This window comes from Acanthopagrus latus, chromosome 23 (assembly GCF_904848185.1).
Source record: "Acanthopagrus latus isolate v.2019 chromosome 23, fAcaLat1.1, whole genome shotgun sequence".
Taxonomy (NCBI): Eukaryota; Metazoa; Chordata; class Actinopteri; order Spariformes; family Sparidae; genus Acanthopagrus; species Acanthopagrus latus.
In genome coordinates this window covers 8,093,859-8,120,715 of record NC_051061.1, presented here as the reverse complement: position 1 = coordinate 8,120,715, position 26,857 = coordinate 8,093,859, and the positions used below count along the sequence as shown (strand labels likewise).

General features: G+C 40.5%; 4 protein-coding genes across 6 annotated transcripts in view; 2 read left to right on the top strand and 2 right to left on the bottom strand.

Annotated features, from left to right (window-relative positions):
• Positions 1-1,778, top strand: part of LOC119013529 (trinucleotide repeat-containing gene 6A protein-like) — a 32,561-nt gene extending 30,783 nt beyond the window's left edge. For 2 of the 3 annotated variants that reach the window (XM_037088150.1, XM_037088152.1), the window contains one exon: positions 59-407. In XM_037088150.1, coding sequence (XP_036944045.1) covers positions 59-407 — 349 coding nt within the window. Of the gene's footprint in view, positions 1-58 lie in introns of all 3 variants that reach the window. The other variant, XM_037088151.1, reaches the window with a different exon arrangement.
• Positions 1,779-7,553: 5,775 nt separating this feature from the next.
• Positions 7,554-10,831, bottom strand: ndufab1b (NADH:ubiquinone oxidoreductase subunit AB1b). Its single transcript, XM_037088955.1, has 5 exons — positions 10,610-10,831; positions 9,658-9,777; positions 9,070-9,157; positions 7,929-8,043; positions 7,554-7,817 (listed from the first exon to the last, which is right to left on the bottom strand). Exons 1-4 carry the CDS (start codon positions 10,778-10,780, stop codon positions 7,952-7,954), a joined length of 471 nt encoding a protein of 156 aa, XP_036944850.1. The 5' UTR covers positions 10,781-10,831; the 3' UTR covers positions 7,554-7,817; positions 7,929-7,951.
• Positions 10,832-11,247: 416 nt separating this feature from the next.
• dctn5 (dynactin 5) lies at positions 11,248-15,220 on the top strand. Its single transcript, XM_037088954.1, has 6 exons — positions 11,248-11,433; positions 11,626-11,694; positions 11,816-11,934; positions 12,317-12,428; positions 13,876-13,978; positions 14,080-15,220. The coding sequence occupies exons 1-6, from the start codon at positions 11,386-11,388 to the stop codon at positions 14,175-14,177; spliced, it is 549 nt and encodes a 182-aa protein (XP_036944849.1). The 5' UTR covers positions 11,248-11,385; the 3' UTR covers positions 14,178-15,220.
• Positions 15,221-16,773: 1,553 nt separating this feature from the next.
• Positions 16,774-25,585, bottom strand: c23h16orf72 (chromosome 23 C16orf72 homolog). The gene is made up of 5 exons (XM_037088953.1): positions 25,074-25,585; positions 23,891-23,971; positions 23,283-23,350; positions 22,875-23,085; positions 16,774-20,675 (listed from the first exon to the last, which is right to left on the bottom strand). The coding sequence occupies exons 1-5, from the start codon at positions 25,267-25,269 to the stop codon at positions 20,365-20,367; spliced, it is 867 nt and encodes a 288-aa protein (XP_036944848.1). The 5' UTR covers positions 25,270-25,585; the 3' UTR covers positions 16,774-20,364.
• Positions 25,586-26,857: the final 1,272 nt, after the last annotated feature.

The following is a 26,857-nucleotide window of genomic DNA, read 5'->3' as shown; positions in this document are numbered from 1 at the left end:
TTTTTGGAGACAAACTATCTCACAGGTTCTGTGTCTCACCTGATGTCCCTTTTTGTAGGTGTGTTTTGGGGAACACTACTATTCTGGCTGAGTTTGCCAGCGAGGAGGAAATCAACCGTTTCTTTGCACAAGGGCAGTCATTGGCCACTCCCTCCTCTAGCTGGCAGACCATTGGCTCCTCTCAGAGCAGAATGGATCAGTCTCACCCCTTTCCCAGCCGCGCTCCTGAACCCAACCAATGGAACAGCAGTGATCTCCACAGCTCCTCCCTCTGGGGTGGGCCCAACTATTCCAGTAGCCTGTGGGGGACCCCCAGTGGCACCGAGGCGGGGAGGATCAGCAGCCCTTCTCCAATCAGCTCCTTCCTCCCAGTGGATCACCTGACAGGGGGAGGGGAATCCATGTGAACCGCCTGCCAATCAAACAGGCGAGGGGAAGGGTCAGTAGAGAAATATCAATAATCAGCAGAAGAAAATGGGAAAAAAAAGTAGTTATAACGCAATGGCACTAGTTGGACTCTTTCTCACTTACAAGATATTCAACAAAATGGGGTTTCCCCTGTGGAAAACAAGTTACGTTTCTCTCTCTGCACATATGTCCACTTTGTTTTAGCCCAAAAACATATCAGTCGGAATACTTGAATCATGCAGGCCAATTCTATAATGTGAACGGATGGATATTTGCTTCCAGGTAGTGCTCTTTCAGACCGAAAAAAGCTTCAATCGAGCTCATTATTATATATATATTTTTTGTTTCATTCGTCATGTTTATTTGAATTCCAATTCTTTTTATTTTTAATGTTTTCTTTTTGTTTTCTTCTTTTTTTTTTTTGCATTTGTTTGCTGACAATGTTGGAGTATGAGCTTTTTTAACTTTGCACTGAATGTGGTTTTTTCTCAGTATATATAATCTGCAATATAGAGGGAGCAGCCAGTTTTTCCAGTGTAGCTGTTTACTCATTGAGGTCCTTACCGTATGTGTGTATGCGTGTGCACGCGCACGAGTGTGTGTGTGAAAGTACTTTGTGTGTGCGTGTGTGATCGCGTGTATGAATGAGTATGTGTGCGCTCCTCTCTGCCTTGGCACGCCTACCTTACTGCGTTGTCGTGGAGTTCAAGATCAACAGATAGTTAAAGAAGAATAAAAGCTGACTTAGGAGGATTATCTGGTGATAGTTAAAGTGACATTAAAAAGTATTGCACCAATTTTGTTTTAAAACTAAAGAACGTCGAGCTCTGCAGTGCAAAGGACTGTAGCCGCAGCTGGGACTAGCAAGCCCCGCCCACCCTGCTATGGGGGCGTGGCCTATCTAGCAAGCCCTCCCGCTGGCCCCCTAGTGGGCAGCGGGGGGGAACAGCACTTTCAGAATAGGCTTTCAATGTTTTGGAGGTGCCACACTGCAACCTCTTGTTTACAAGACTTAGGAGGCGGAACGTGTGTTCATTCTTCATTTTAAAGAGAAGATGGAGTAAAATAGAAAAAAAAAAACTCAAAAAAAAAATTTAAAATCATTTTAAAAAAATTAAAAAATGAACAAAATGAATAAAAAATAAATAAAAAAATGTAAACTCTTATTGAGGATGAAGACGATGCTTTGTAACTCTGGGAATTCGGATCAGTGTTTTTGGCCATGGCGTTGGTTATTTGAACTTATTCCTCTTTGTCTGCTAAATAACCAGCAATGGTTCTCAGGAAATCAAGCCAGTTTTCCCCCCCTTGTAGGTGAATTTAAAAAAAAAAACAAAAAAAAAACTACTACTCCTTGTAGGAAAGGAAAATCCAACTTCTAGCACTGAAAACTATGTATAGGTCTGTAAGTTTTTTTTTTCTCTGCCAAATAACTGCTTTAAGCTGGAGAAGCTCAACACACTGCTTTCAATATGCTGTCTTTTGAGGCGGGGGGGTCCTAATGTGGGGAGGCGGAGGTCCCTCTCTCCTCCTCTTCTCCTCTCCTCCAGTCCTCCACTCCACTGATGTAAGAATTAAAAGTGGGGAGTGTTTATTGTGTGAGTGTGTGACTGTCAGTGGAAAAAGTTCTGTCGTGTCAGACTTATAAACCAAGAGAAAGGCGAATCTGTATCTATGCATACTGTAGCCTCTCACATGGCCTACTGAGAGGCGTTTTTTCTTTTTTTTCTTTTTCTCTTTCCCGTGTCTCAATGTTTTAAATGTTTCATTAAGTACAACAAAAATGCGAAATATTACTTGCTTATTTTTTATTTTTAATCACTCTCATTGCCACAAATGGTGTTTTGAAAAAAAAAAAAGGAAAGAAGAAAAACTTTAAAAATCTTGTTTTGGTTGAAGATACTATTTTAACAGTGCAAAAGTCGTCCACATTTCATTGCCTTGATCCTAATTGTGTCCGAAGATGCAACAACAAGTCAAGTGGCTTCTACCTGTTTACAAATAGAATATGATTGTATTGTTGTACTGTTTTTTTTTTTTTTTTCCTTTTGGGTGGGGGAGGGAGGGGGGGTACTCATCTGAAGTTCCTGACCTGATGAATCGTGTGTGTGTGTGTTTGGATGCTCTGTGCCAGCGGATACGAGTTCTACTGCTAGAGGGGAAGATGTGGGGATATGGGGGGGGTTGTGTCGTTGAGCTTGAGTGTGTGTATGAGAACAGCGTGAATGTAAATCCACCAGTAGTGTTTGTCGACAACATACACGTGTGAATAATATTCACCTACCTACCAGTGATTGTTTAGTTACTATGATGCACAATATCCGGGGAAATACAAAAGCTTCAGAGAGTGCGTTTGTGTGAACGAGAAGTCAGCATTAGCGAAGCCATGGACCTTAATTTCTTTTCTTCATTGTGTTATTATCGCGTGTTAAGCCTGTTGTGTGTGTGTGTTAATGTGTTTTCCCCCTCTATTATATAGGTTTTTATTTCAGAAGTACTCAAAACGTTGGCTTTAGTTGTGTTTTTAAGTTTAGCCGTGAATATTTAACAACTTCAAAGCATACGTAGTGAGACAGAACCTTGAGTATTAGCCAGACTTGACAGTGGTGTGTGCCAGTATTGAACTGCTCTCTACCAAATAATTCAAAAAGATTAGTTTACTTAATTCCAGATCTCTTTGCTTAAACTATATATATCTCGTTTGTATAATTTTTTTTGTCATGTTTAACAAATGTTATCAAGTGGAACATCTGAACCATGTTTGTCATTTGTTTTTGAGTTAACTTAATTTGACAAATTGAACTGAGGAGCCTTGGAATTTGCACTTGGGTGGATTAGATTAAAGGCCGAGCGAGCAGAGAGCAAAGACAGAAGGACGGTCAGACAGCTTGCTGGTGACAACGTTGATGTAGTTTGGATTTTCAGCTCTGTCTGTGAGAATATTGTGTGTGTGTGTGTGTCTATATGTTTTCAACTGAAATGAAAGTGTGTGTGTGCTGTGGCTAGAGAAGATGGTGCTTTGTTGGCCCCAGTGAGGGAGCAAGAGAAGAGGGAGGAGGACGGTCCTCTCCAGGTTTACCTCTTCTGCTCGCTGGGCCGGCTGGTCAGAGTGGCTGCGTCACTACGCCGCCTGAACCAAGCCAGAATGTAGCTGAAAACGGTTTTTAAAAGTATAAACGACGGCCGGAGCCTCGATCTGCCCTCTTTGGCCTCAAATGCAGAAACATAGAACGGGAAAAAAATCAAGACATGAAACCACTGCTTGGCGTTTTTGTGTACGAATAAGCATTTGACTACTGTTGGCGTAGAGACGCTCGTGTCTGTAGCTTGACTGAAACAAGGCGAGGCTTCTTGTTAGCCCGTGGTGACTCAGGCAAGGGGATGTGACTTGTGATCGGCTGGTTCTTCCTGGCTTTTCAGGGACACAGGGTTATACTTGCCTCCAGGATCAGCTCCCCCTCTCCAACTCCTAAGCTTAACTACAGGAGAGGAAAACGCAAAACTGACAGGAGGTCAGGGGCAGGTGAACTCTAAAATAGTCTAGATTCCCTTTCCGCTCTGCTGAAATAATTTTACACTTCATTCATTCTAATTTTGTCAATGCTTCTCTCCTGCTGCTGCCCTGGGGCCGGTTTCGTTCACTCCTCAGTATCTTTACTTTAACCATTAGCGGGACGGAAACTGACCCCTGATCAGCGACTCGGGAGGCGGCATCATTCTGCTGTTAGAGAAGGGACAAGCAACGTCTGTAAAACGCCTCTCATTGATGTGGATGTTATTGTTTCCAGCTTAATCTCGCTCTGTTTCTGTTCCGCCAATCTACTGTTTGTGTGTGTGTGTGTTGTGGGAAGATGCAAAAACCCAGTCTATTACAGAAATTGTGTGTGTGTGTGTGTGTGTGTGTTTGAACACATTATCATGCCAAATCGAGGAGGGAGGGTGAGAGGGAAGGAAAGGGATTGATTTTTTTTTTCCTCTTTTTGTCGTTGTTGTGTATGTGTGTATGTGTATTTAAAAAGCTGGACAATGTTAAATGCTTGAAGAAAAAAAAATGTCATTTGCAAAAGGATGATGTGAGGAAAACCTTTTTAGTAAGTGAAAACCACCATGAGCAATGTACAATCCCCAGAGCTGCCAAGCAGCTTCCCGACAGGGCCAGACAAGGGGAGGAAAGAAGGAAGGAAGGAAAGATAGAGGGTAGGAGAGGAGGGAAGCTGGCTGGTGATACTCTACTACTTTTTAATGTTTAAGGAAAAAAAATAATGTGACTCTTTGTTTTTCTCTTGACTTAACTATCCTGTGAGCAAATGCTATCTTATATCATAACACACACCCAATGGCTCCTAAATGTCGATCAAAAGCGCTAAGGCTATTTTTTTGACACAAAAAAAACAACAAAAAACAAAAAAACAAACAAAAGAGGAAAAACACAAAAACTGTGAGAATCTGCTGTCTTTTTTGTCATTTTACATTTAGTATGAACACACAAACAAAAACCCTGAAAAGCTTTAGTCTAACCAGCACAAAGATGTGGGGCGGGCGGGGTGGGCGGGGTATCGCGGGGAGGGTGCGGGTGGGTTACAGTACAGAAGGGGAGGGGTGGGTGTCGCTCAGAGAGACTATGCAGTGGAGTGTTGAACCCAGGCTTCCATGTCCACCTTGGGTTTTTTGCTTTCTTTAAATAATAGAAAAAAAAAAAAATTACAAAAAATCCCACAAACTTTTTAAAAACAGCTGAGATGGGATTCCCAATAATATTCCTCAAACATGTTGTGCCATCGTTGAATCGTACTACTACTACTACTACTAATAATAATGATAATAATAATAAAAACTGAAAAAACCTTTATTACCTAGCAACCGTCGGGCCAGTTGTAGCAGGAAAGGAGGACAGGTTAAGATTTGCAAAAGTCCATTTCTTTATTTTCACAGCTCGTCTCGTCCTCGATAAGCCGAGGGGAGTGAGGCCGGTGAAACTGCAAATTTTACACAACTACAATGTTTTTTATAGAGATTCTATCAATCCACAGTGTGTAGTTGGATCACCTGTAAACCTATTATGCACATTGCTTTGGGAGACTGTTGAAACTATATATAATATATTATATATATATATATATATATGAGAATATAAGCGTACATGTCTATAATCAAGGAGGGGAAGTCTTCCTCTCTCACAAACAAAACAGGAAGTACCTTTTTATTTTCAAATGTCTTCCTCGGGTCATCAAAGGATTTTATCTTAAACTTTGGGGGAAACTGCACTTTTTGAAGGACAATCTTTATTTGTATGGGTATAAAAATTGACAAAAACGAAGTCGCCTGATATTACAAGGTATAGAAAACCAACTCCAGTGTGCTCTAATAATGAATGTCTCCTCTGATGCTGTCTATTTGTTTGGTTTCATTTAATCTTTTTATTCTCCTTCCTTTGTTGCTTGGTTTGTTCTGTATTTTTTTTCTCTTATTTTTCTGGATTTTAGTGCTCTTAAGAGAATCTGTACTAAGGTGTAGAGTAGTAGGTAGTAGGTCTTCTGTTGGCTGTACTCGTATACTGATTACTGTTTGTAACCCTCTGGCTCCTGCAGCCGTCATACAAAGCTGTAAAACTTGGGTACAACCCTCAATAAAAGACTAACAATGACTCGCTGGTCACCTCCTCGACTCTTTATTTCTCTGTGTCTCTTGTTCTTTTATTTTTTGAATGAAGGGAAAGGGAATTTTAAATCTGTGAGATCATTTAAATCCTTAAAATTCTACTCAAGAAATTTGCTTGTGGGCATTTTTCCTCACATTGTCAGATAACCTTCCATGTTATAGCTTTAAGTTTAGGGATAAGGAAGGAAAATTCATCAGTTTAGACATTTAAAATGCCAAGAATTCATACCTGAGGTACATTTTAAGCTCAATATCTCAAGATGAGCTTTTGTCTATTTTTCTAGCACAGATAATGGAATCTAGTAACTTTGCGAACTGTTTTCTAAATGTCACCATACATATTTCAAATTATAGTTATATTAAAGGAGCAATATGTAACAATTGTGGACCTGTTAACTTTAGGGTAGCTGACATTAGCTTGTCAGCTCAGATAGCCATGCAGCTAGTAGTCATAGCACTCAGTGCCCACCACTGGAGGCCTGAGCTACACTACTGGACAATCATATTGTGATGTACAAAGTGGTACTTGATAGGAATGGCTGGCACTAGCTGGTTAGCATGCTAACTTAAGTAGATATACCTGCAGCAAAGTACATACATGTCTTTGTTATAAGTCAAACTGTTACCACTTCACATTCTGTTACTAATTTTAGTTATTTCACATTTTTAAAGTAACATTCTTACATATTGCCCATTTAAAGCTATATACACAGTATGTGCAGCATGAATGTAACTTTGGAACATTTATAGAAGGCTGACATCAATTTCTAAATGCTCTGTTCAACCAAGACGAAATTGGTCTTATAAAGTGGGATAAAAAAACAAGTACGAGATTAAAAATGAAGTTATAAGGTAGTACAGGAACATAGGACTGAGCCAGTAGAGGAAGAAGTATTGAGATCTACTTGAGTACCAATGCATTATTGTAAAAAATACTCCATTACAAGTAAAAGTTAATCTTTAAAAAAGAATTGAAACCTAAGCTTCTGCAGAAGACAGCCCCAGTGACAGACATACATTGCATGACCAAATTGTTGATAATGATGTTGATTGGAGACATTTTACTGTTTTGATTTATAGTTAAGCATTTCAGTCTCGGCCCTCCAAAGGGTCCAAAAACGAGTTTGGAGGGCTGTGAGATGATCAATGTGGTAGGAAAAGGTCCCACTGCACAAACATCAAGTCATTCTTTAGACTTCTCTCTTCAAACCACTGGCTTAGTTTTGAACTTTGAGAACCTTATCACATGCTTCTTAAACTAATCTGAAAACTAACAGCTGTTATATGTATACTAAAAGTCAAATGTTTGTCTCTGGAATTTGAATGGTAAAGCACCTGGTTACTTTCCCGATTATACAACCTGAACACATCAGCTGTTAATCTGCTGTCTGAGTTTGATGCTGAATCTCTCTCACTTTAAATGATATCACTGTCTTATCTTACAACATTGTGTCCTCTGAGAATGAATATCACAGCAGACACACAGATCTATACAGCATGTGTCTTTATTGATCTACTCTTGAGAAATTATACATCGGAACCACAGGGTGGAGCTGGAAGTAGAAATAAACAGTGATATATCCTTGTTTTATATTTTGTTTAATCTCCAAGCTCCCAAAGCACATGTTCATTTAAATACAGTCAAACACAAGACACGGCAGCCAACAAACGCCGTAGTGGACACAAGAGCTGATGGGAGGAAGTGGAAAATTGTTTTGTCATTCACGAGTACTTCTGTGGGGTCACTCTCTCTGGAAGAAATAAAGGAAAACTGATTAGACGGCAGGAAAACAATAATGTATGTGTGTGATTGAGACAGTGATGAGGCAGAGAGAGAAAGAAAACATGGCTGTGAGACTTGCCTCTGTAACGAGCTATGGAACAATTATTCATAAACGTCCTTCTTGTCTGCAATATACTGTACAATCTCCTCGGGACTCATCAACTTCTCAGCTTCTGCATCAGGGATCTCGAAGCCTGCAGGAGAAACACACAACACTAACTCTCATTTTCTGTAATGGACTGCAGTCATAGTATGCCTAGTCCTACAAGTACCAGATATCTCCAAATTTGGTGATTTGTAAATTTTCATTTAAATTCTGTGGAGTGAAAAAACTAACAATGGACGCAACTAACTATTATCTTTTTTCTTTGATTAATCTACATATTTTTTTCTCACTTGAATTTTATTAAATAAATAAGGAAAATGCCCATCACATCTCTCCCATTCTCCTTGTTGAAATCATAAGATGTCTGTCATCAGTCCAACAGTCTAAATTCAGTTTGCAATGATAAAGAGAGCTCCATCATATCCTGGCATTTGAGGAGCTGTAAAACAGAATTTGACATTCTTTAAAAATGTCTTCAAATTCATTCACTTACAAATTATTGAGTTCACCAACTAATTAAATTAGGTGTTACAGCTTTGTTCAAACCAAATCAACATTTCAGACCATTTATCAGGAAGCCCTCTCTTCTGAAAGCTGAACGCAGACCGGTTCATATGAACATTTGCAAAGGTCACAAAACAGCAGTGACCAACAAATGAGCGCAGACTCTACCGAATGTCTAGAATTAGAGAGAGATGCTAACTTAAAAAAAAAGGGAACCTTTGTCACAGTGAGCTGCAAACAGCATAACTGTGCTATTATTCTGACTCAAAGTAATGCCATGAAGTGCTAATTTATTTTGAACTCAGCTTGTCTTTGGGTCCAGCATTTCTTTGTTTGCACAGGCCTCATGAAGCCAGGAGTCAAGTGCTGGCTTTAGTATCAGAGTTACAGTATACAGTAATACATTTTATTTCATTCATTTTAACTTATAAAGTGAATAAACTGACATAGCTTTACAACTGCACTATTTCATAATGCATTCTCGCCCTACATGAAGTCCATTCTACCGCAGGAAGTGCCCCGACAAGAACATTACTTCTTTGCCGTTGTGTGTAATTCTGTGTACCCCTGTCAGTTTGGCAGCGACACACACATGCTGACAGACACTCACCGAACTCGTCCTCCATGGCCATGATGATCTCCACCTGGTCCAAGCTGTCCAGGCCGAGGTCTTTCATGAAGTGGGAGGATGTTGCCAGCTGTGGGAGCACAGAGCAAGACATTTTTTCCACAACCATGACCTGAATGTTTACGGTGCATATGCCAAACATGTACTGACTAACACTCATAATATAAACTTCTCAGTAGCTGGATTATTTCCATACGCCACGTAATTAAAACAAGCTTTTACTTTATCTACCTCTTAACATTGTCACTGACAAGATGCAGGCTCAACAAAGTCTGTTGCAGAGTAACACAGGCAAAATAACTGATTCTGACTTTTATTTGAGGTCCTCCCTAATAAAACAAATAAATACATATCAGAATTAATACAACTGATATGAAAAATAAACCAAATTCAAGATTTCAGATGACAACATTAACACTGTGCCACTTGGAGATTGACTCACTATTCAAGGGATCTGGTCATTTCTATCACAATAAACTCAAATTGCGATGTCAATATTCTCTAATATTGTGCAGCCCTAACATCCATCTTTCACCGATAACTTCTAAGCCAGTCGGCGCTCACTCTCACCTTCTCAGGGTTGATCTTGTCGTAGAGCTTGAGGACATACATAACGCGGTCTTTGATGCTCTCTAGGGTGAGGGGGGGCAGGTCACCATACTGTCGGCACAACACTCCCACTGAGGGAACCTGAAAAGGAGGAAGAAGAAGACGAGATGAGCACGGGTCAAGGAAATTCACAGAGGACAAAGAGGTGGGGATGCTATTTATGTTCACTTCCCATCCATGGTTCAAAGGTTATGAGCACAAACTGTTAACAGGCTGTAACTCAAGAGTGCAGCCCCACTAGTATCACATGGTCTCAGCACGTATCGGAAAAGGATGATCGCAGAAATACAGGATGGACAAATAATTACCACAGCAAGAAATCAGTCCCAATGAACTGCCAACACCAGGGGTTCTGTTGCAACATGACATCACCTTTGTAATGGATGACATGCCGTGATGCCAATACTGAACGTGCTGATCCCCGCAGCCCCCCAACAAATATCCATAAACTGAACACACCACAGATAATTCAGAAATACTTCCAGCTGCAGCAATGTTTTATAAATCCAAAACCCATACGGGCCTGTCAAAACATTACGAGCCTCTCCTAGCTAGATTTAGCTAGGTCACAGTGTTAGAAGGAGCTTAGATTAGGTTTAGGCAGCATATGGCTCTTAAATTGCAGGTGAGAGGGAAGCAACAACATACGTGAGTCAATGAACTCACCAACTTTGCTAACTAGCTAGCTAATGTTAGCTTACAGGCAAAACATGGCCGTTGTGCAACCAAAAATGACGTTACGAGGTTTCATGGATGTCATGCAGGATATCGCTCAAACACGTTTTTATTCACGGTCAAATAAACTGCTAGCCAGCCATCCTGAACTTTTAGCCGGCTAGGTTAGCCTGACAGGTTTGAAAGGCGTCGGTAGGTCACAGCAGGCCACGACTCTTCAATGTTACAGGAGACTCACCCGGCTCTGACCGAGCCACCGCGTCCTCCGGCTGTCTACGGCGAAGGAGAGGGGTCGGTGGATGGCTGCAGCCGGGGCGGCAGCGGCTCTGACTGCCAGGTTGGCAGAGGAAAGCCTCAGCGAGGGCCGGGCGAGCGAGCGGACGCACTGCTGCAGGACACGAGCCGCCATGACGGAGAAAACTGACTATCGGCTCCCAGCGTGCAAGGCGAAGAAGAAACGGGGTCAAGGGCTCCGGTGTACGCATGCGCACAACACAAGCTGCGCCTCTTTTTTTGTGTATTTTATTTTATTTGTGCTTTGTACAGTGTTATTTATCGAAGATTCCATTTAAAATACATAATGCTATGAATATATAAATATTTACTTTGATAAAAAGGTAAAATACAACAGTGCTAAGGAGCTATAATTCATCTCAGGCTAAGCAATCAATTACAGAATAATATCAGTAATAAGTAGTTTTGTACTTTTATAATTGCCCAGCCAAATGACCTGAAGGAACACAGTAATTCAAGAGCTTATGTATATTAATAACTCGTGTGCAATACAAGTTAAGTATGACAAATTTCAGTGGATTATTTAATTTCTTCGGTTAAAGGAAACCCATCGATGATTTGGTACTCAACTCTTACAGTCCGAAAGTCCATTCATCAGTCAGCCGAAGAAGAGAAGCTGAGCGAGCTGACAGCAGAGCAGAGAGCAAAAACAGATAGATGCGTTAGCTATTATTACTGAATTATCCACACTGTCTTACATATTTTACCGAATTCACAGCCATGGAGTTGTCTGAAATACTGTACAACAAAGCGGAGTACATTGAGACGGTAATGTGTTGAATTTTAAGCCGTTGTTAGCTAGCTAGTCGCTTGCTATTTGGCTAACAGTAGCTGAGCGGGGCGTTGGGCGTCTGATAGGCTAACTGAATCGTTGTCTGTGCTCAGCTCATTTTTAACAATGAAGACGAGAACAGACTTTAATACAGTTATTAATTAATCATTTCTGTCATTTTATTTCAGGCTTCTGGCAACAAAGTGAGCAGACAGTCAGTGCTGTGTGGGAGTCAAAACATCGTCCTCAATGGCAAAGTATGGAAAGAAAAATGCACCTGCCTGACAGGGAATTTTACAGCTTTCCTTCAGAGCTGTTGTTATTAATGTGTATATTTGGCATATCTTAGTTTGTGTGTGTGTTTGTTCTCTCCTCTAGACTATAGTCATGAATGACTGCATTATCAGAGGCGACCTGGCTAATGTCAGGGTGGGCAGACACTGTGTGGTGAAGAGCAGAAGCGTCATTAGACCACCTTTCAAAAAGTTCAGCAAAGGGTAAAACATCCCTCTCTTTATGGAAGATATATTGTCATTATTATATTACAATGCCAGAATAAAGTGAGAGCTGTGAGAAGGAAGTGAAAACAAATGTATTTAATTATATTGGGTGTGTCCAAACAACATCCCAAAACTTAAAGACATGCATTTGTCTATTGAATATAACAAAGAAAAGCAAATGAAATCCTCACAGAGAAGGCTAAACTAGCCAAGTCAGAGTACAGAAGAGGACTGTACAGCAATTATTCTTACAACCTGGTCGATTTTGTCAATAATTACAGCTAACTCCACAACCCTTAATTTTTGGTTGTTGCATGCCCATTAAACAAACACCTGAACTTCATCTTTTTCTCCTCCCACCCTCCATCTCTCCATCCAGGGTGGCCTTCTTCCCGCTGCACATCGGAGATCATGTCTTCATCGAGGAGGACTGTGTGGTCAACGCAGCACAGATTGGTTCCTATGTCCACATCGGCAAGAACTGTGTCATAGTAAGTGGGATCAATTGCAAGCCAACAAGCTGATCGACAGAAGCAGGAAACCATGCAGAAAGAGATACGTCTCTTTCCCCAGTGAGAGAGGACATGAGAGGAGGCTCTGTCTCTCTTGCCTGAGGTCAAACAGTCACATGGCAGTCATGATCAGATGAACTTAACAAAGCAGCACAGCAAACTGCTCACAGGCTCACAGACATAAAGATGGAACCTAATGTGAAATGAAACACATTTAATTGTATATTTTTAAATTATATTGCGGTTGAGCAGTCTTTACCATGGCGTGCTTTTCTAGATTGCACGATTGAAAAAAGCAGAATTTTTAAAAATGGTAATTTAAACAGGTGTCTGATAATAAGGCATAATCATATGTCTTGATTTTAGTTTTCAGGATTGTTAAAATTGATTGTTCATTTCAGTTTAAAACAATACATTGATTGTTGTTTAGAATATTAAAGTAGTGTGAGAGGTTACCAGAGTCCACTTCAACCTGAAAGGATAGAAAGTTGAGAGGGAGACACCTGGCCATAAACAACATATGATGTAACCATTTCTTTTGTAAAAAACAGAAGATAAATACAGTGGTGAATATGCAGCACTGACCTTATTTTGTCAGCTCATGGTTTGGCAAGTCTTTACATTTATAAAGTAGTAGAAGAAAAAAAAACATGAGCAGCTTCTGAAGCAAGCAGATATTGAAAAATATAAATGCCATTAATATTAACACTTGAAATAAAAATGTAGTAGATATGTATTTATCTCTATCAGTGTATTATCCTTGGAAACATGCATTTAGTGATGGAGTGTCCCAAATGCTGTATAAAATTATTTGCAAATGATTCTTCATATTTTTTTCTGAGTTTATTATGTTCATAGTATTATGCAACATTTTGGTATTTTGTGCTACACATGCATGTTCCTCACTGACTGTTGTAAAAAAAATAGAGCAGCGATGACTAGTCGCTTGTCAAGCCAAAAGAAATAAATCTTCCACTGTTTTGATAATTGATTAATCATTTCAGCTATTTTGTAAGCTGATATGTTGAAAAACATTTGCTTATTCCAGTTTATTCAATTTCAGTATTTGCTGCTTGTGTTAGTCATTAATGATAGTAAATGAAAAGTCATTCAGTTTTGGCCTTTTGGTTGGATATGAAAGCAATAACAAAGAATCACTTCTGGCTCTGGGAAATTGTTAGTCCCATTTTTTTTAATCAACAGTCAGATTAATTGATAATGAAAGTACAGATGTGATTCAGTAGGTGCCTTTCCAACAAAGTTACTCAGGTTTTTGTAGATGGTTAACAAATCTGTTGTAAAAAACTGCTGTTTTGTCCACCATTCATCATTTTTCATAGTGTAATAATCAGAATAGGAAAAAACTTTGTGTTTGACACAGTATCATATGTTTGTTAACTTGCTTTTGTCTTGTGTTTGTGCACAGGGTCGTCGCTGTGTGCTGAAGGACTGTTGCAAGATCCTAGACAACACCGTGCTCCCCCCAGAGACCGTGGTGCCACCTTTTACTGTCTTCTCTGGATGCCCAGGTCAGCTACATTACACAAACACACACCACTTTCAGCTCTCTCTTCTAACTTCCTGGTCATCTCTCATGTATTTATCTGTGTTTATCTATTCTCTCTCTCAGGTCTGTTTTCAGGGGAGCTCCCAGAGTGCACGCAGGACCTGATGATCGATGTAACCAAGAGCTACTATCAGAAATTCCTGCCTCTCAGCCAGATCTGAGTCCTGCCCCAAAACCTTTGGTAGGATCCATGCGCCCTCCAGCCAGTTCCTGGTCCGGGACGGGGGTTACTCATCAGACTGAAACAAACTCTGGAGCTCACCTTATATCCCTCTGCTCTCAGAGACCCTGAGTTTCTCTGCCCAAAGAAAAAAAAACATTTGGTCCTTTTAGGAGCACTAATATGATGCTAGATTATGAGTATTAGTAAAGCACATAATTAATAAAATAGCTGCAAAAGGCAGTTTTGTATATTTGCAGCTCCAAATTGCAGCAAGAGTCTTAAGTCTTTTAAATCCAAGAATGCTCAAAGGCACACTCGTGTTCACCATCCCAGCTAGTCTGAGATGCCTTCAAGGGGAACAAATACAAACCTTCAATCAACAGGCTCTCAGCTTTAGATGTTTTTTGAGTGTGTATGCTGGTCAGAGTGTTGTGGAGAAACTCAAGGACCTCTGTGAGGCTGGCTTCGACCTCTTACAGCAGCTGTAGGTGAAGATGAAGAGGTGGAGGTGGTCTGTGAGAGGGAGGAAGTGAAGGGCGAAGGTGTTTTGAAGAATGCAGGAACAGATCTTGTAAAATACCACCCATGGACCAAAGCAGTAGCAACAACAGTTGTGCTTGAGGATGTTGGCTGTATGTTATTCATGCCCACAGATCACTTGGGCAACAGAGCAGTACACTCATGAACTCACTCACTCAACAATCTGTCAGATTGGGTTGTTTTAGTCTATCTTTTTAATTTTCAATGTTGAAGATGATGCGTTTGTTTGCTTCCTCCTTCACTGGCTTATGTAATTTCTCAGAGCGTATTTAATACTGTGTGGCTTAATGTTTCAGATATGTTCAGGACAACCCTCTGTGCTTTGCCTTCGTCATTCTCCAAGCGTACAAAAAAAAACAGCCAACGTCTAAGATAGTGCTGCAAATAAATTAATATAAATTAAAATCTGCCACATATACACTGTCTTATGCTTTCACTACAGTTACATTGTATGTTTAAACCGCTGAATTAAAGAAAGCTTCAAAAGACGGGTGTAATACACATCTCTGTTGCTGCTTTTATGCAGTATTGCTCACCGTCTATTTGTGCTGTTGATAAGCAGAGAAGTGCAATGATATGTGAACAAAGGCAAAGAGAAGGAAGAATATGCAAGCAAGTGAACATGGATATAAATACTGCAGTGGTTACAATATTCAATCGTAACATGTGTCATGAGGAAAGAAGTGTTTTAAGTGCATTGTCTTTGTAATACCCCAAGGATGACTAGTGTGTTTTGGTTAAAAAAAAATTGTTTGTTATATGAAAATTCTAGAGGCCACCTTCGATCCAGTTGCTGGCTCGCACCTTTTAAAGTGCAGAGGAATTATCCTGTAAACAAACAAAACATAAGTAAATCTCCATTTGGTGTCACTAAGAAAAACACATTGTGCATTTCATCAAAGTCTAGCGAACACACTGATTGGATTTCCTTTTAAAATCAAAACTTTCTTAACAAAAACTGAATCCTGCTTTGTTTACGTCCATGTTTACTTCCTATCAGTCTTCTTCTCTGCTTCGTTTTCTTCGCATTGCTCTATATTTGTCAATTTACCGCCACCTGTTGGTAAGTCAGTGGAATAACGTGCTTTCTCAAAATCAAATATTCCAGAGGGAACCTTTAAGATAGTAGGAAGGTTTAGAGACAGAGGTAGAACAGTACATTCCATCTGAATGTGATCATAGTAGATGGACAATGATGCACAGCATCAGAACAGGATAAAACCTAGCAGAACTGTCTTGCTACATTTCCCCATGGCAGACACGCTGGATGTTTTTCCTAATGCTGTCCTCTGGCAGCACCTAGTGGTTAACAGCAGAAATGCTTATTCTCATGTGATCAAGTCTCTGTGACCTTTGAACAGTTCAGTGTAGAAATTGAGTCTCCCAAAACTTAAAAACTACAACTGCAGATCTGCTTCAGTGACAGTTCAACAGTGTTTGACCAGCAGGTATCTGCTTTGATCCACCTTTAAAGAAGGGCTATGCAACTGTTTCTTACAGTCGTATCAACAGAGCTCGTACGGCACAGCAGTTAGCCAAAGCTAACATGAGTTTTCAGTGTGTTTTAAAGCCATACATTTGTTTGGATTTCTAAACTTCAGAGCAAAAACAGGCATGTCAAAAAACACAGGCACTCAAAAAAATATACAAAATGAGGAAAGAAATAAAAAAAAAAAATGGAATTGCTAAATTATTTTAGAAAAAGGCCAGAGTCATTAAAAATGTTACATGAGTTCATAAAGGATTTGTATTTGAAGTTATGGTGGGGTGGGAACAAAAACAGCCCACTGCCAATTCACGCAGGTCAAGAATACGGGACCAGAATTCTTGCTTTAAAGTTACAGAAGTTACATTGTGTACCTTCAAACATAAGCTAAATCAATCATCTGTGCAGTCAAAGGAAATGAGGTAAGCTGCATATTTTACAACTTAAAGGGCTCCACTAACGGTTTGGTTTTCCTTGCCAATCATTTTTTTTCTCGAGAATGGTGAACCTTTTCAGTGTGGCACTCCTTCCACAAGAAGTAAAATGAAATCCACTACAAGAGCACAAATCATTCCTTTATATTTATTTATACTTTGTATTCATATTCCATTACACCTGTTTACTTCTCCTTATCTGTATGTCACAAGGTGCTGTAACCAAACAGATCCATCTGGTCTGTAGGGAGAACCTGTGCTGCAAGGTCCTGAGTTCACAAAATACTGTGTGGCCAAACAGCGAGTGACAAGAAAAACTAAGCTTCCAGTCTTTGACTGAAAAGTTTGTTTTGTTGTTTATTTGCCGTCAAGTGAACACTCAAGCAAATGTGACTTGCTGTACAGTTTTTCCAAGGAAAATTCCTGTTAATGACCAATAAAGAATCTATAGGAATTAAATGTTAAGTAAATCAAAGTTTTAAAAGGCAAAGCAAAATGATCAAAATATTTATCTTGTAATGAAACGTAGTCCATCCAATTGCAACTCAATGGTTTTATTTCTTTTACAATGTGAACCACATATATCATACCAACAATTAAATGTTAAGTATATAGATTAGCCATTTATTACTTTTTAAACAAATAAGTATCAAGAAACAGCTGATAATAGTGTTGGCTCCAGAGACACGTGGCATGAGTCAGCCTTTTCAAACAATGTGGATGAAGGCCGGCGACTGGCTCAGGGAAAGAAAAGAAACAACACAAAGTGCCCCCTCTACTATAACCAGGCGAATCAATGGGGGTCAACGCTGCAGGTTGAACAGTGGGACTGGAAAGACTCTTTAGTTAAGCCTCTGGGAAAAAAAATATAATCAATTGATAGTCTGAATTTTAATTCATTTTCTGTCAGCAGACACTTCACATCTTCCCTTTAACTGACATATCGTCATGCAACAGAAACATAGGGAGGCTAGGACTACTCATTTGTAACTAAATGCGCCATTTGGTTTCAGCCATGTATAGTACCAATGACAATGTGGAGTGTCAGACACTAAACAGTGAGTCAAGTGTCTGGAGAAAGAAAAAACTAAAAAATATTCTAAATGCATTCCTCGATTTAATGAAGAACACGCTGTCAGGTCCGAACTCCATATTCTACCGAGCAGTCCGCAACATCCCACTGTGATGGACTCATAATGACTCTTTTAGGATGATTTCCTATTCAAGAAACATGGATCATTCCTATGTTACATTATCTAATCAGACCTGTGATGGCTAAAGTTACCCAGAACTTTTATGACATTTTTGTATTTAAAAAAAAAAATAAGGTGAATTTATTTTAAACCAAGGCCGACATGGTTTCCCCATGAATTACTTGTCTGCCCTCCTCCACAGTAATCAGAGGCAAATCAAATCTCCCTTTCCCAATACGAGGTTTACATTTTCAGTCTAATTCAGTGGTTTCACTTGTATGTGAGAACAAAGTCCTAAATGTACACCTCTTATTTCCTTTTGATAGAATCAGCAAATCTCAGCCTGGTTCTTTTTCTTTCAGACAAGCCAGTAATCATGTATGAATATAAAAGCCAACCTATAAATGCAAAAAAATGAAATCTGTGACCAAAATGTAACAGAAGTTAAAAACTGGCATGCTTTATACAACAAAAGAAAAACCCACTTTCCAGGTCAGAGTTGAGGGGAGTGAACACAATTTTGGAAAAAGGAGAAGGAAACACTGACATCCCACAAGTCGGCCACAGCAGGTTTTACAGGTAAAGTTGGATGTATCACTACTACGGCACCGGAAATATTTAAAGTTTATTTCAGAACTACACAACTCAAAATTGTTTTTGAATAATTTACACTTTGTTAGCTTCCTATACTAAATGAATGTTCCAACAATTGAGTTTATTACGCTCACAAACAAGCTTAGATTTAACTCCAATAAGACCCTAAAATAAGCTTTTACAGTACCAGTTCACATTACTTAAACTGTTAAATATGCCCACACTTCTGACTCGTGCGATATCAGTGTCTCCAGCCCGACTCCCTTACTCAAGGATGTAAGGCAACGACCATTTCAAAAATGAAACGAGCCCCAAGTTGCATCATCCTGTACCAAGTAAAATCAAACCCATCCACTTCTTACTAATGCACACACCCCTTATACAAAAAGCAGATGGTGTCCCAACACACAATCCATATCCGAATTATCCAGAGCATCGTGTGCACTGGCTGTCATGTTTGGTGTTGGGAAACACTACCTTTGTAAGTACATTTGAGATTTATGCTTTCTTTACAGCACCGATTATCTTTCGATAAGTTAAATGTCAGGGAAGGACTCGAGAACTAATGATCCACAAGTCGGTCAAATAATCTCAAAGAGTTGTGCGTGAGAGCTCCATTTCTAGTCATACCAAGTGTCTACATCTTCTAAGCATCACCTGGTGAGTGACATGTGGACTGACCACAAGTGGGCCTGTTTATGGTTGGACAAGGCTACAACGGGGATACAATGGAAGAGCCGATTTTGTTTGCATGAGTTAGAGGTGAAAGCTAAGTGCAAAATATCCTTATTGCAACTCATCAGAATAATCACAAGATCACATAAAACAGCAGCTGCTTTCGTAATAAGACTAGGGGTAAAGGGGGGAGGGCGCCGCAGTCAGCAAACGGGCTTTCTGAGAAGCTGTATACACAAACAAAAAAAAAAAAAAAAAGTTTTCCTTTCCATTATCCTCAACAACAAAAAAAAAACAAAGAAAAACAAGGTGAAGGTGAAAGAACGCAAAAATAACTTGGCTATCACTGCTGCAAACAGTGGCGACAAACCTAGTATTTTAACACTGGTGGTTGAAGAACAAACAAAAAGGGCGACTGACTGAACTAAATCGTGCCACTGTTGAAGCAGAGTAGTTAGCAGAGATTAAGATCTAAATGTCAAAACATTGATGGCCTGCTATTGGTAGTTACATACCGTCAAACTAGTAGCCAGAGAGATGTAACTGGTTACAGATGAGGCAGGATGATGCCACAGATGTGCTCCTGCTGGGAGATTGGGCTCTACCACTGACAGGATACTGAGAGCTTCAAATGATGAAGTGACAGAAAAAAAACAGGTTGTGGTAGTTTTGACGCAGAGGTGAGTCTCTGGTGGAGGCGGGTCCGACATTTGGCGAGCAACTTCACTGAGTGAGACGATTTGATCATGGCCCTCACTTCCTTATTAAGGTGGTGGGTGAGGATGGGTGAGGTCAAGGGAGGGAAGGGCACGAATGTGTCAAGGATCAAGTGGCTTTAATTTGTCAAGCAGCACAGTGCACGTTCACCCCTAAGAGAACTGTCTGCATCCTAGGATGAGTTGGTGGCTTTCTTCGTTGTCTCCTTTCCAGGGCAGCGATATCCAAGGAGTACGTTATGTCGGCCAGACCTCCGAGTCGCCCGCACACACACTCATCAAGTGTTCTGATTGCAGATCGGTGATTTGTGGCAACAGTGTAGGGAAAGGAGACAAGGAACAGAATTCATTCAACATCTGAACAGACTGAACTGAGACCCTCAGTCCTCGTTTTCATTTTCATCCCGGGTTCTTCAGCACAGCCCGGCACCTGAACGTCTGTCCATCTGCACATCTGTCCCACATAAGCCCATCCATCCCCCTCTCCAAGCCTTGGCCTTGAAGGCATTCCCCCCCCACCCCCTCACACACATAGGCAGGCAGCAGATCAGATCATCCTGTTGCGTTTGTGTGTAGGGGAGTCTGTGATGACATCACTACACTGGGTGGAGTTTCGTTTCCTGGTTGCCCCCCCTCCGGCAGAGGCGGAGCCTGTAGAGTCCAGATGCAGCGCCATCTCCTCTGCGATGAAAGTGTTCAGGTCAACATCTTGGAGCCCATTACGCCTGCCACGGCAGACCGGCCCCGAGCCGGAAGATCCACCTCCGCTACCTGCATTACTGCTGCTCCCACTCACGTGTGTGGGAGACCCTGGAGCACCGGAGCGCACACTGATACTCGCCATGGCTCCACTCAGACCTGTGGAAGGAGGAGGAGACAGGATAGATGGGAGAGAGCAGCAATAGACAAAGAGCATCACTGGGTGGAGAAATGAGACGGATGAGCAAATCATTTCCTAAAAAGCCTGATTACCTGAATAATGCTTAAATAAATAAACAAATTAATAAATAAATAACTGTCTGAAAACTGTGTCCTGTCAGTGGTTCTAAAAGAAGGCTACAAGTAGGCATGGGACCGTATGAAAATTTCATGTGATAATTATCCTGGTTAAAATAATTGCTATTCGCAATATTATCCAAATAATCAGAAAGAAAGGTTTTTAAATTGGCTTCCCATGTGGCAATTCATGAATAAAATGAATAAAATTTAGACCTGTTTGTTATCAAGCTTTTTAATTAATCAAGATTATCTCCATCACAGAAATTCACAACAATCAGTTTATACTTAGTGTTTTTTTTTTTTATTGCAGTCTATTATAAAACTGTATATACTCAGTGATACATCCATTTAGTACTAAACAACATAGTTGTATGAACCCTAATTGCAACTGTCTGATTAAAGTGGCACTGACACAGCGTGGCAGAAAGATGGTATGCAAATCTTCCTACAGAGGATTTCTGCATAGGAGTCTTGCACTCGCAATGCTTTACCATGTTGGTAACCAAAGTAAGCTTCCATCTCAGACCTAACTTAAAAGATGTACAAGGCATTTCACTTTTTAACCAGACATAATCAGGCAGGAGCTATTAAAACGGAAGACCGTAGCCTGAAAAGGACACAGCAAGTAAACATTTCTTATACAGGACTTAATCATTTGTTTAAGAAACCCACTTCGGCTGGTTTTCTGATTCCATGGATGCAAGAAGGGAACAGGAGTTGAGCTGAAGCTCCTTCATAATAGCATTATTAGGATGTGGGCCACAAAACAACTCTTGAAACAGGTCATTGCTTGATGTCAAAAGTTTAACATAACTGAACATTACAACTACCACAGCAATAAAAAAAGATTTCTGTTGTCAACAGTAACAGTGACTTTAGATAGCAGGTGTAACTTCAATCCAGTATAGTAAACCAAGCCTGACTGTGAAGATGACATGATGAAGTACAGTATGTGCTATACTTGTAATGCAGATTCCTCATTTGTAATCCAACAAACAAAAAGCTCCTCCTCTGGCAAGGACATAAGGATATACCATACCTGATTTGGTGCCACAGACTGGTTAAAGAAATACATCAAAGTTTGCTTGTGTTAACACAATGAACAATAAAACTGTGAATCTGACAGGGTCGAGGGTGCCGTTGAAATCAAAATGAAGATTTGGTTCGGACATACACAAACACTGGTGGTGAATGCAAAAGATATCTGAAACTGAGAGAGGACACACACTGAAACCACCTGACACAGTCCAAACTTGTGTGTCTGTAACCTTAACCACCACATGCCTAACATCATCCACCCCTAACCTCAGCTACACCCGAAAATGGCCCCTTCAAAACGTGGAGACACTCAGATAAAGTTCTGAATATTCAATTGCGCTGACGGCACAACGAAACACCAACCCAACAGACTGTAACACAACGGCATTACCAAATGGAAACAGTTTCTTCTGCATAAGAAAAGCATTTTAAAAAATACTTGGCTTTTGGTTCAGTGACATGTCCTCTCTCTCTCTCTGTCACACACACACACACACACACACACACACACACACACGAGGGGCTAACAACGTGAGGCCCTCTTTCACCATTGGTTGATAATTCAACACCCGTTCACAACATACCCTTATCTCTGAGCCACATGTGGCAGCAGAGCAAGACGGCTGAAGGGCAAGCGTGCTTTCTCACACTCCACCAACTAAGATACTGTAGATCAGTGCTAAGCCTGCAACACAATCATTTGTTCCAATTTAGGTGACAGCCTGTTCTTGAATAAATTATTCAGTTAATGTTTTAACTTTTGTTCTTCATTATAAAATCCCCAAATCGCCACTCTATCATATGTTGCCAAACTTTAATTCTATCAAGTTGTGGATTCAGTGCACCCACACATCGAGGAATCTGTGTGCTTGAGCATGCCACACACAAAAACAGATGCGCAACTTGAGTGGCGTTAAAGATCAGCAGTACCACTGATTTTCCATTCAACTATGTAGCTGCCACTTGGGTTTTAAATCAAGTTTCTTATTAGGTGGCTAGAATGAAATTCAGTATCCTCACCATGCAGTGCTATGGCCTCCCTGAAGGGCTGAAGGTCTGCTTCCACAGATGAGCCGGTCTCGGCTGGTGAATTAGCCCGGCTGGGGGCCACCATGGCTAGCCGGGGGTTGGCCCTGCTACTCCTGTGTGGTGGTGCTTTGCCACATAGAAAGCTAATAAGGTCCTCCCTACGGATGGTTCTTCGACGCTTTTTCACCCAGGCCAACATGTCCTGTGAAAGTAATCCATACATCGGTTAGCAACAGTTCAATTTTATTAACAAATGCTGATGCATTTTTTGTTCAATATCCCTATTGTGTAAATACAATGTCGTCTGTAAGCATGTGGTATCTGAATGTAAAAAAATAAGACAGGGAGGTGTTATATTAAGAATTAAGAATCTAGGTGCCTCAGGAGAACAAGACCCACCTTGTTGCGGCGTTGGTGGCCTATCTGAATGCCTCGATCGAAGCTTCTCTGATGGGCCTCCACACTCTCTGTGATGGTGGAAGACAGTGTTCATCAGTTCATTCAGTGTTCACCTTGTATTCCACAGCCACCCAATTGTGAACAGTATCTTTCAATTAACAGCAGATTACTTGTGGACAGTGCAAACTAGTCACTACTCCCACTACTACTCTTCAGTCTGTGTTCTAAAAAAGGGCAAGGAATTCAGTCCAGTTCAGTACAAACTCTATGTTATTACAAACCATCTCTGTTTCACTAGCAAATCTTTAAATTGTTAAAGTTTTAAAATGCAATCTTTTCTTTTCCCTCGCTGACCATACATGCCTGATATTCAAACACCTCCAAGTCTTGCGACAGACTGATCAATAGAGAGCTGATAAGAGTGATAATGACCACTTCTGTTTACCACTTATTGGATGAGCCTGTCAATAAATATATGTCTACATTTACAGTACAGTGATTGTCAACTACAGCCCATATTGATGAAATGAAGGACACAAACAACTGTAGGTGTAGCAGCTGGCAGATCAATAAATCACAGTCGAGAGAAGAGGGATGTTGTTATATACCTTTGTAGAGGTTGGTAACTGCTGTGGCAGAGTTCTGAAATGGCACCCACAATGACAGACCCTGCTGATGGCATACTCTGTCTGTGGGAGGAAAAGGGAAAATATGTTTGGTTCTATACAGGAAAGTTGTGTACAGTCTAAAAGCAAACACCCCTGATTAATGGGACCAACAGGACAAGGAAACATCTGAGGGGCACAACAGCTTGGTGACTGCAGGGTTGAAGTGGAGATCGTTTTCAATCGCCATTTTGTCTTGCACCTACAATTGCATGAACAGGGTTTGGCATAAAAATAACTGTCAGCCAGTGCTAGATGGCCAGCTTGGCAGCAGCTTGTTAAGCAATAAAGCACCGACACAACAACTTAACTGCCCTCTCAGCAGTTAAGTTGCAAAGCTATGTCAAACATACATGCCAAACATGGGTCGACTCGGCAAGTCGAGCTCTGTCACTTTGGACATGAACTTAGTATGTCTGAGAACACATCAGCCATAGCAGATTGTAGAAAAACCAATATTTCCACAGCGAAAAATACTATCCTCGCCATTTTGTGATTATAACGCTGGCTATGCGATGCTAAACAAACTGCTCACTCAGCAGCAAACCGGGCGTTGAAGGCAAGCGTACACTTCTGTGGCTATTAACTTTATTTCGATAAAGCACATTTTCACGGCTAATCGTGTCTGCTGTCACAGATGGTTACACTGGCAGTATTCAAGAGACTGTCATCTGGGAATGTCGCGTAGCTACGATTGTTGTTACCATCGCCATTTTGTAACTAGCCTGGCTAACGTTACGTTAGCCATCCGCTGCTGTCCAACTTGGTTGTCAACAAGCTAGCTTTCTGACAAAGAAAGTTATTATTAACTTAAACTACTTTAAATATATCTGCCGACTAGCTGAGGTTGTTTGAGCATCGAAACAGGTTTGCGACGTCAGATTCGAGTTTAAAAGCTGAATTAATTGTTGTCTCAAGCTAGCAAAAGCTAGCTAATTTTAGCATTGCAAAATCAGCTGTAAACGTTACCCAGTACTGGACAGCGAGTTAGCGAGCTAGTTAGCATACGATCGCCACTGGCGCTAGTTCACATTAAGTAGCCAGGTTACTGACCACCAAGCCAAAGGTATACTGGCTGTGTAAGAACCGCTAGAGGAACAAACAAACAGAAAGCGCTGGCTTGAACCTTTGTATAACTGGGCCACAGCAGTGGCAGAGTTCTGGAAGAGATGCCACAGTTTATCCTGGTCGTTGTCGGCCTCCTCTTCGCTCGGCTCCCTTTGCTCCGCTTCGGCCAAACACTGCCGCTCCCATTTTGAGAACCAGTGCTCGGGTCCGTGTTCCTGTATCTCCGCGTCTCCGTCTTCCTTCTTCTCCTCCATTTAATGCACCAAAACTCGATGAAATTGCGCTTTTAATTTGTTAAAAGATTAATATCTGGACACTATATGAAGAATTATGTGAGCAAATTCATGAATACTGTTGAGTGTTTAACAATTCCGCACTATAATATAACGTCGCTCACAATTGCCACCATCTGTGGAGATAAGCTTAGCTAACTATTTTGCCTAGTTGTCGACGTCGGGATATATACAACGCAGACTACCCTGTTATGCGCTTCATCCCGCCCCTTACACTAGAGGTCAACAACAATTGGCGGCATGAGCGGTGCAGGATGGGCTTGAGGTGTTTTCTCAGCATTTCATTGGTTTTACGACACGTCTGTCATAGCATTGACACAAAAGAACCTCAGTGAAAATAATTCCCCTTTACTGAAGCTTGCAAGAGAGTGCAAGTTTTGTCGGAAAAATTGTTAATAGAATAAAATATATATTAAGTGAGTTACTAATTTAATATAATATTTTGGAAACGTGCCTTATAAATATTAAATATATAAATATTATACATATATATGTTACAAACATCTATCTTTTGACAGAAGTATTTTTTTTTTTATAAGTCAACACCCATTAAAAGTCATCAAGACGATCACACTCATGTGATAATTCACCCGTGAGAATAGATTTTTAGATATGCGAGATTTAAAACAAAAAAGGGAAAAATGGTTTTAATTATAAGCTCTATAAACTTAAACGGGGATGAGATAAACATGAGCGAGTCTGTCATTATAAAACAATTCAACTGCTACTCAGCCTAAGGCCAAGCAAGGGTGCAGGGATTTTTTTTCTCCACATGATGTCGCCATTTAGTTATGCAAGTAATGACTGTTTAAGCCTGGACAGTGTGGTTTCAGCACTGCAGATATCCAGTTTAGTAGTAATCACATTACCCAAAAGGATCGTTCAAGATGGGACTTTGTTCTCTCTACTAAATGGTAATATTTAAGAGTTGGTATGTTTCACCAGTGAGTAAGCTGAAGAAATTGCAGTTCTGTTGTAAGTGATTTACAGTTTTGCAGCTTGTTTTCAGTTGTTATATTGATTGGTTTAAGGTTTGTTTTTTAATGTGCATTTAATTAATGAATAAACATGCAAAACAATTATTTAAATGAGGCAGTGCAGCCGAAAATCCTGAAACTGTGCACTTCTCCTCAGTGACTCCTCAAATTGTTACGGTAGCGGGCTACTTTTGATGAGTATAACTGTACATTTTTGATGTGTTTGATCTAAGTTGGTAGTTCGTAGTTCTGTCCAATTTTGCGGTCTTTTCTGTAAATGAATGTAATTTATTATTTTGCAGCAAAAGCGGCGCTGCAGTGACACGAGCAGGCGCTTGGCAACCTTTCAGTCAACACAGACCAACCTGAAGAGCATCACAGTATCAGGCTGTATCACACTTACATAACACTGTATTCTGAAATAAATGAGCAAGCAGCTGAAGGGCAGCAGAAAGTAATAGCCTTGCAAATCAAAATAATCATGGTGCAGGTTCCCAAAGAGACTGTTTGGTGGAGATAGTGTAGCACAATGTAAAATGAAAAAAAAAAATGCATTGAAGTAAAAACCCTGC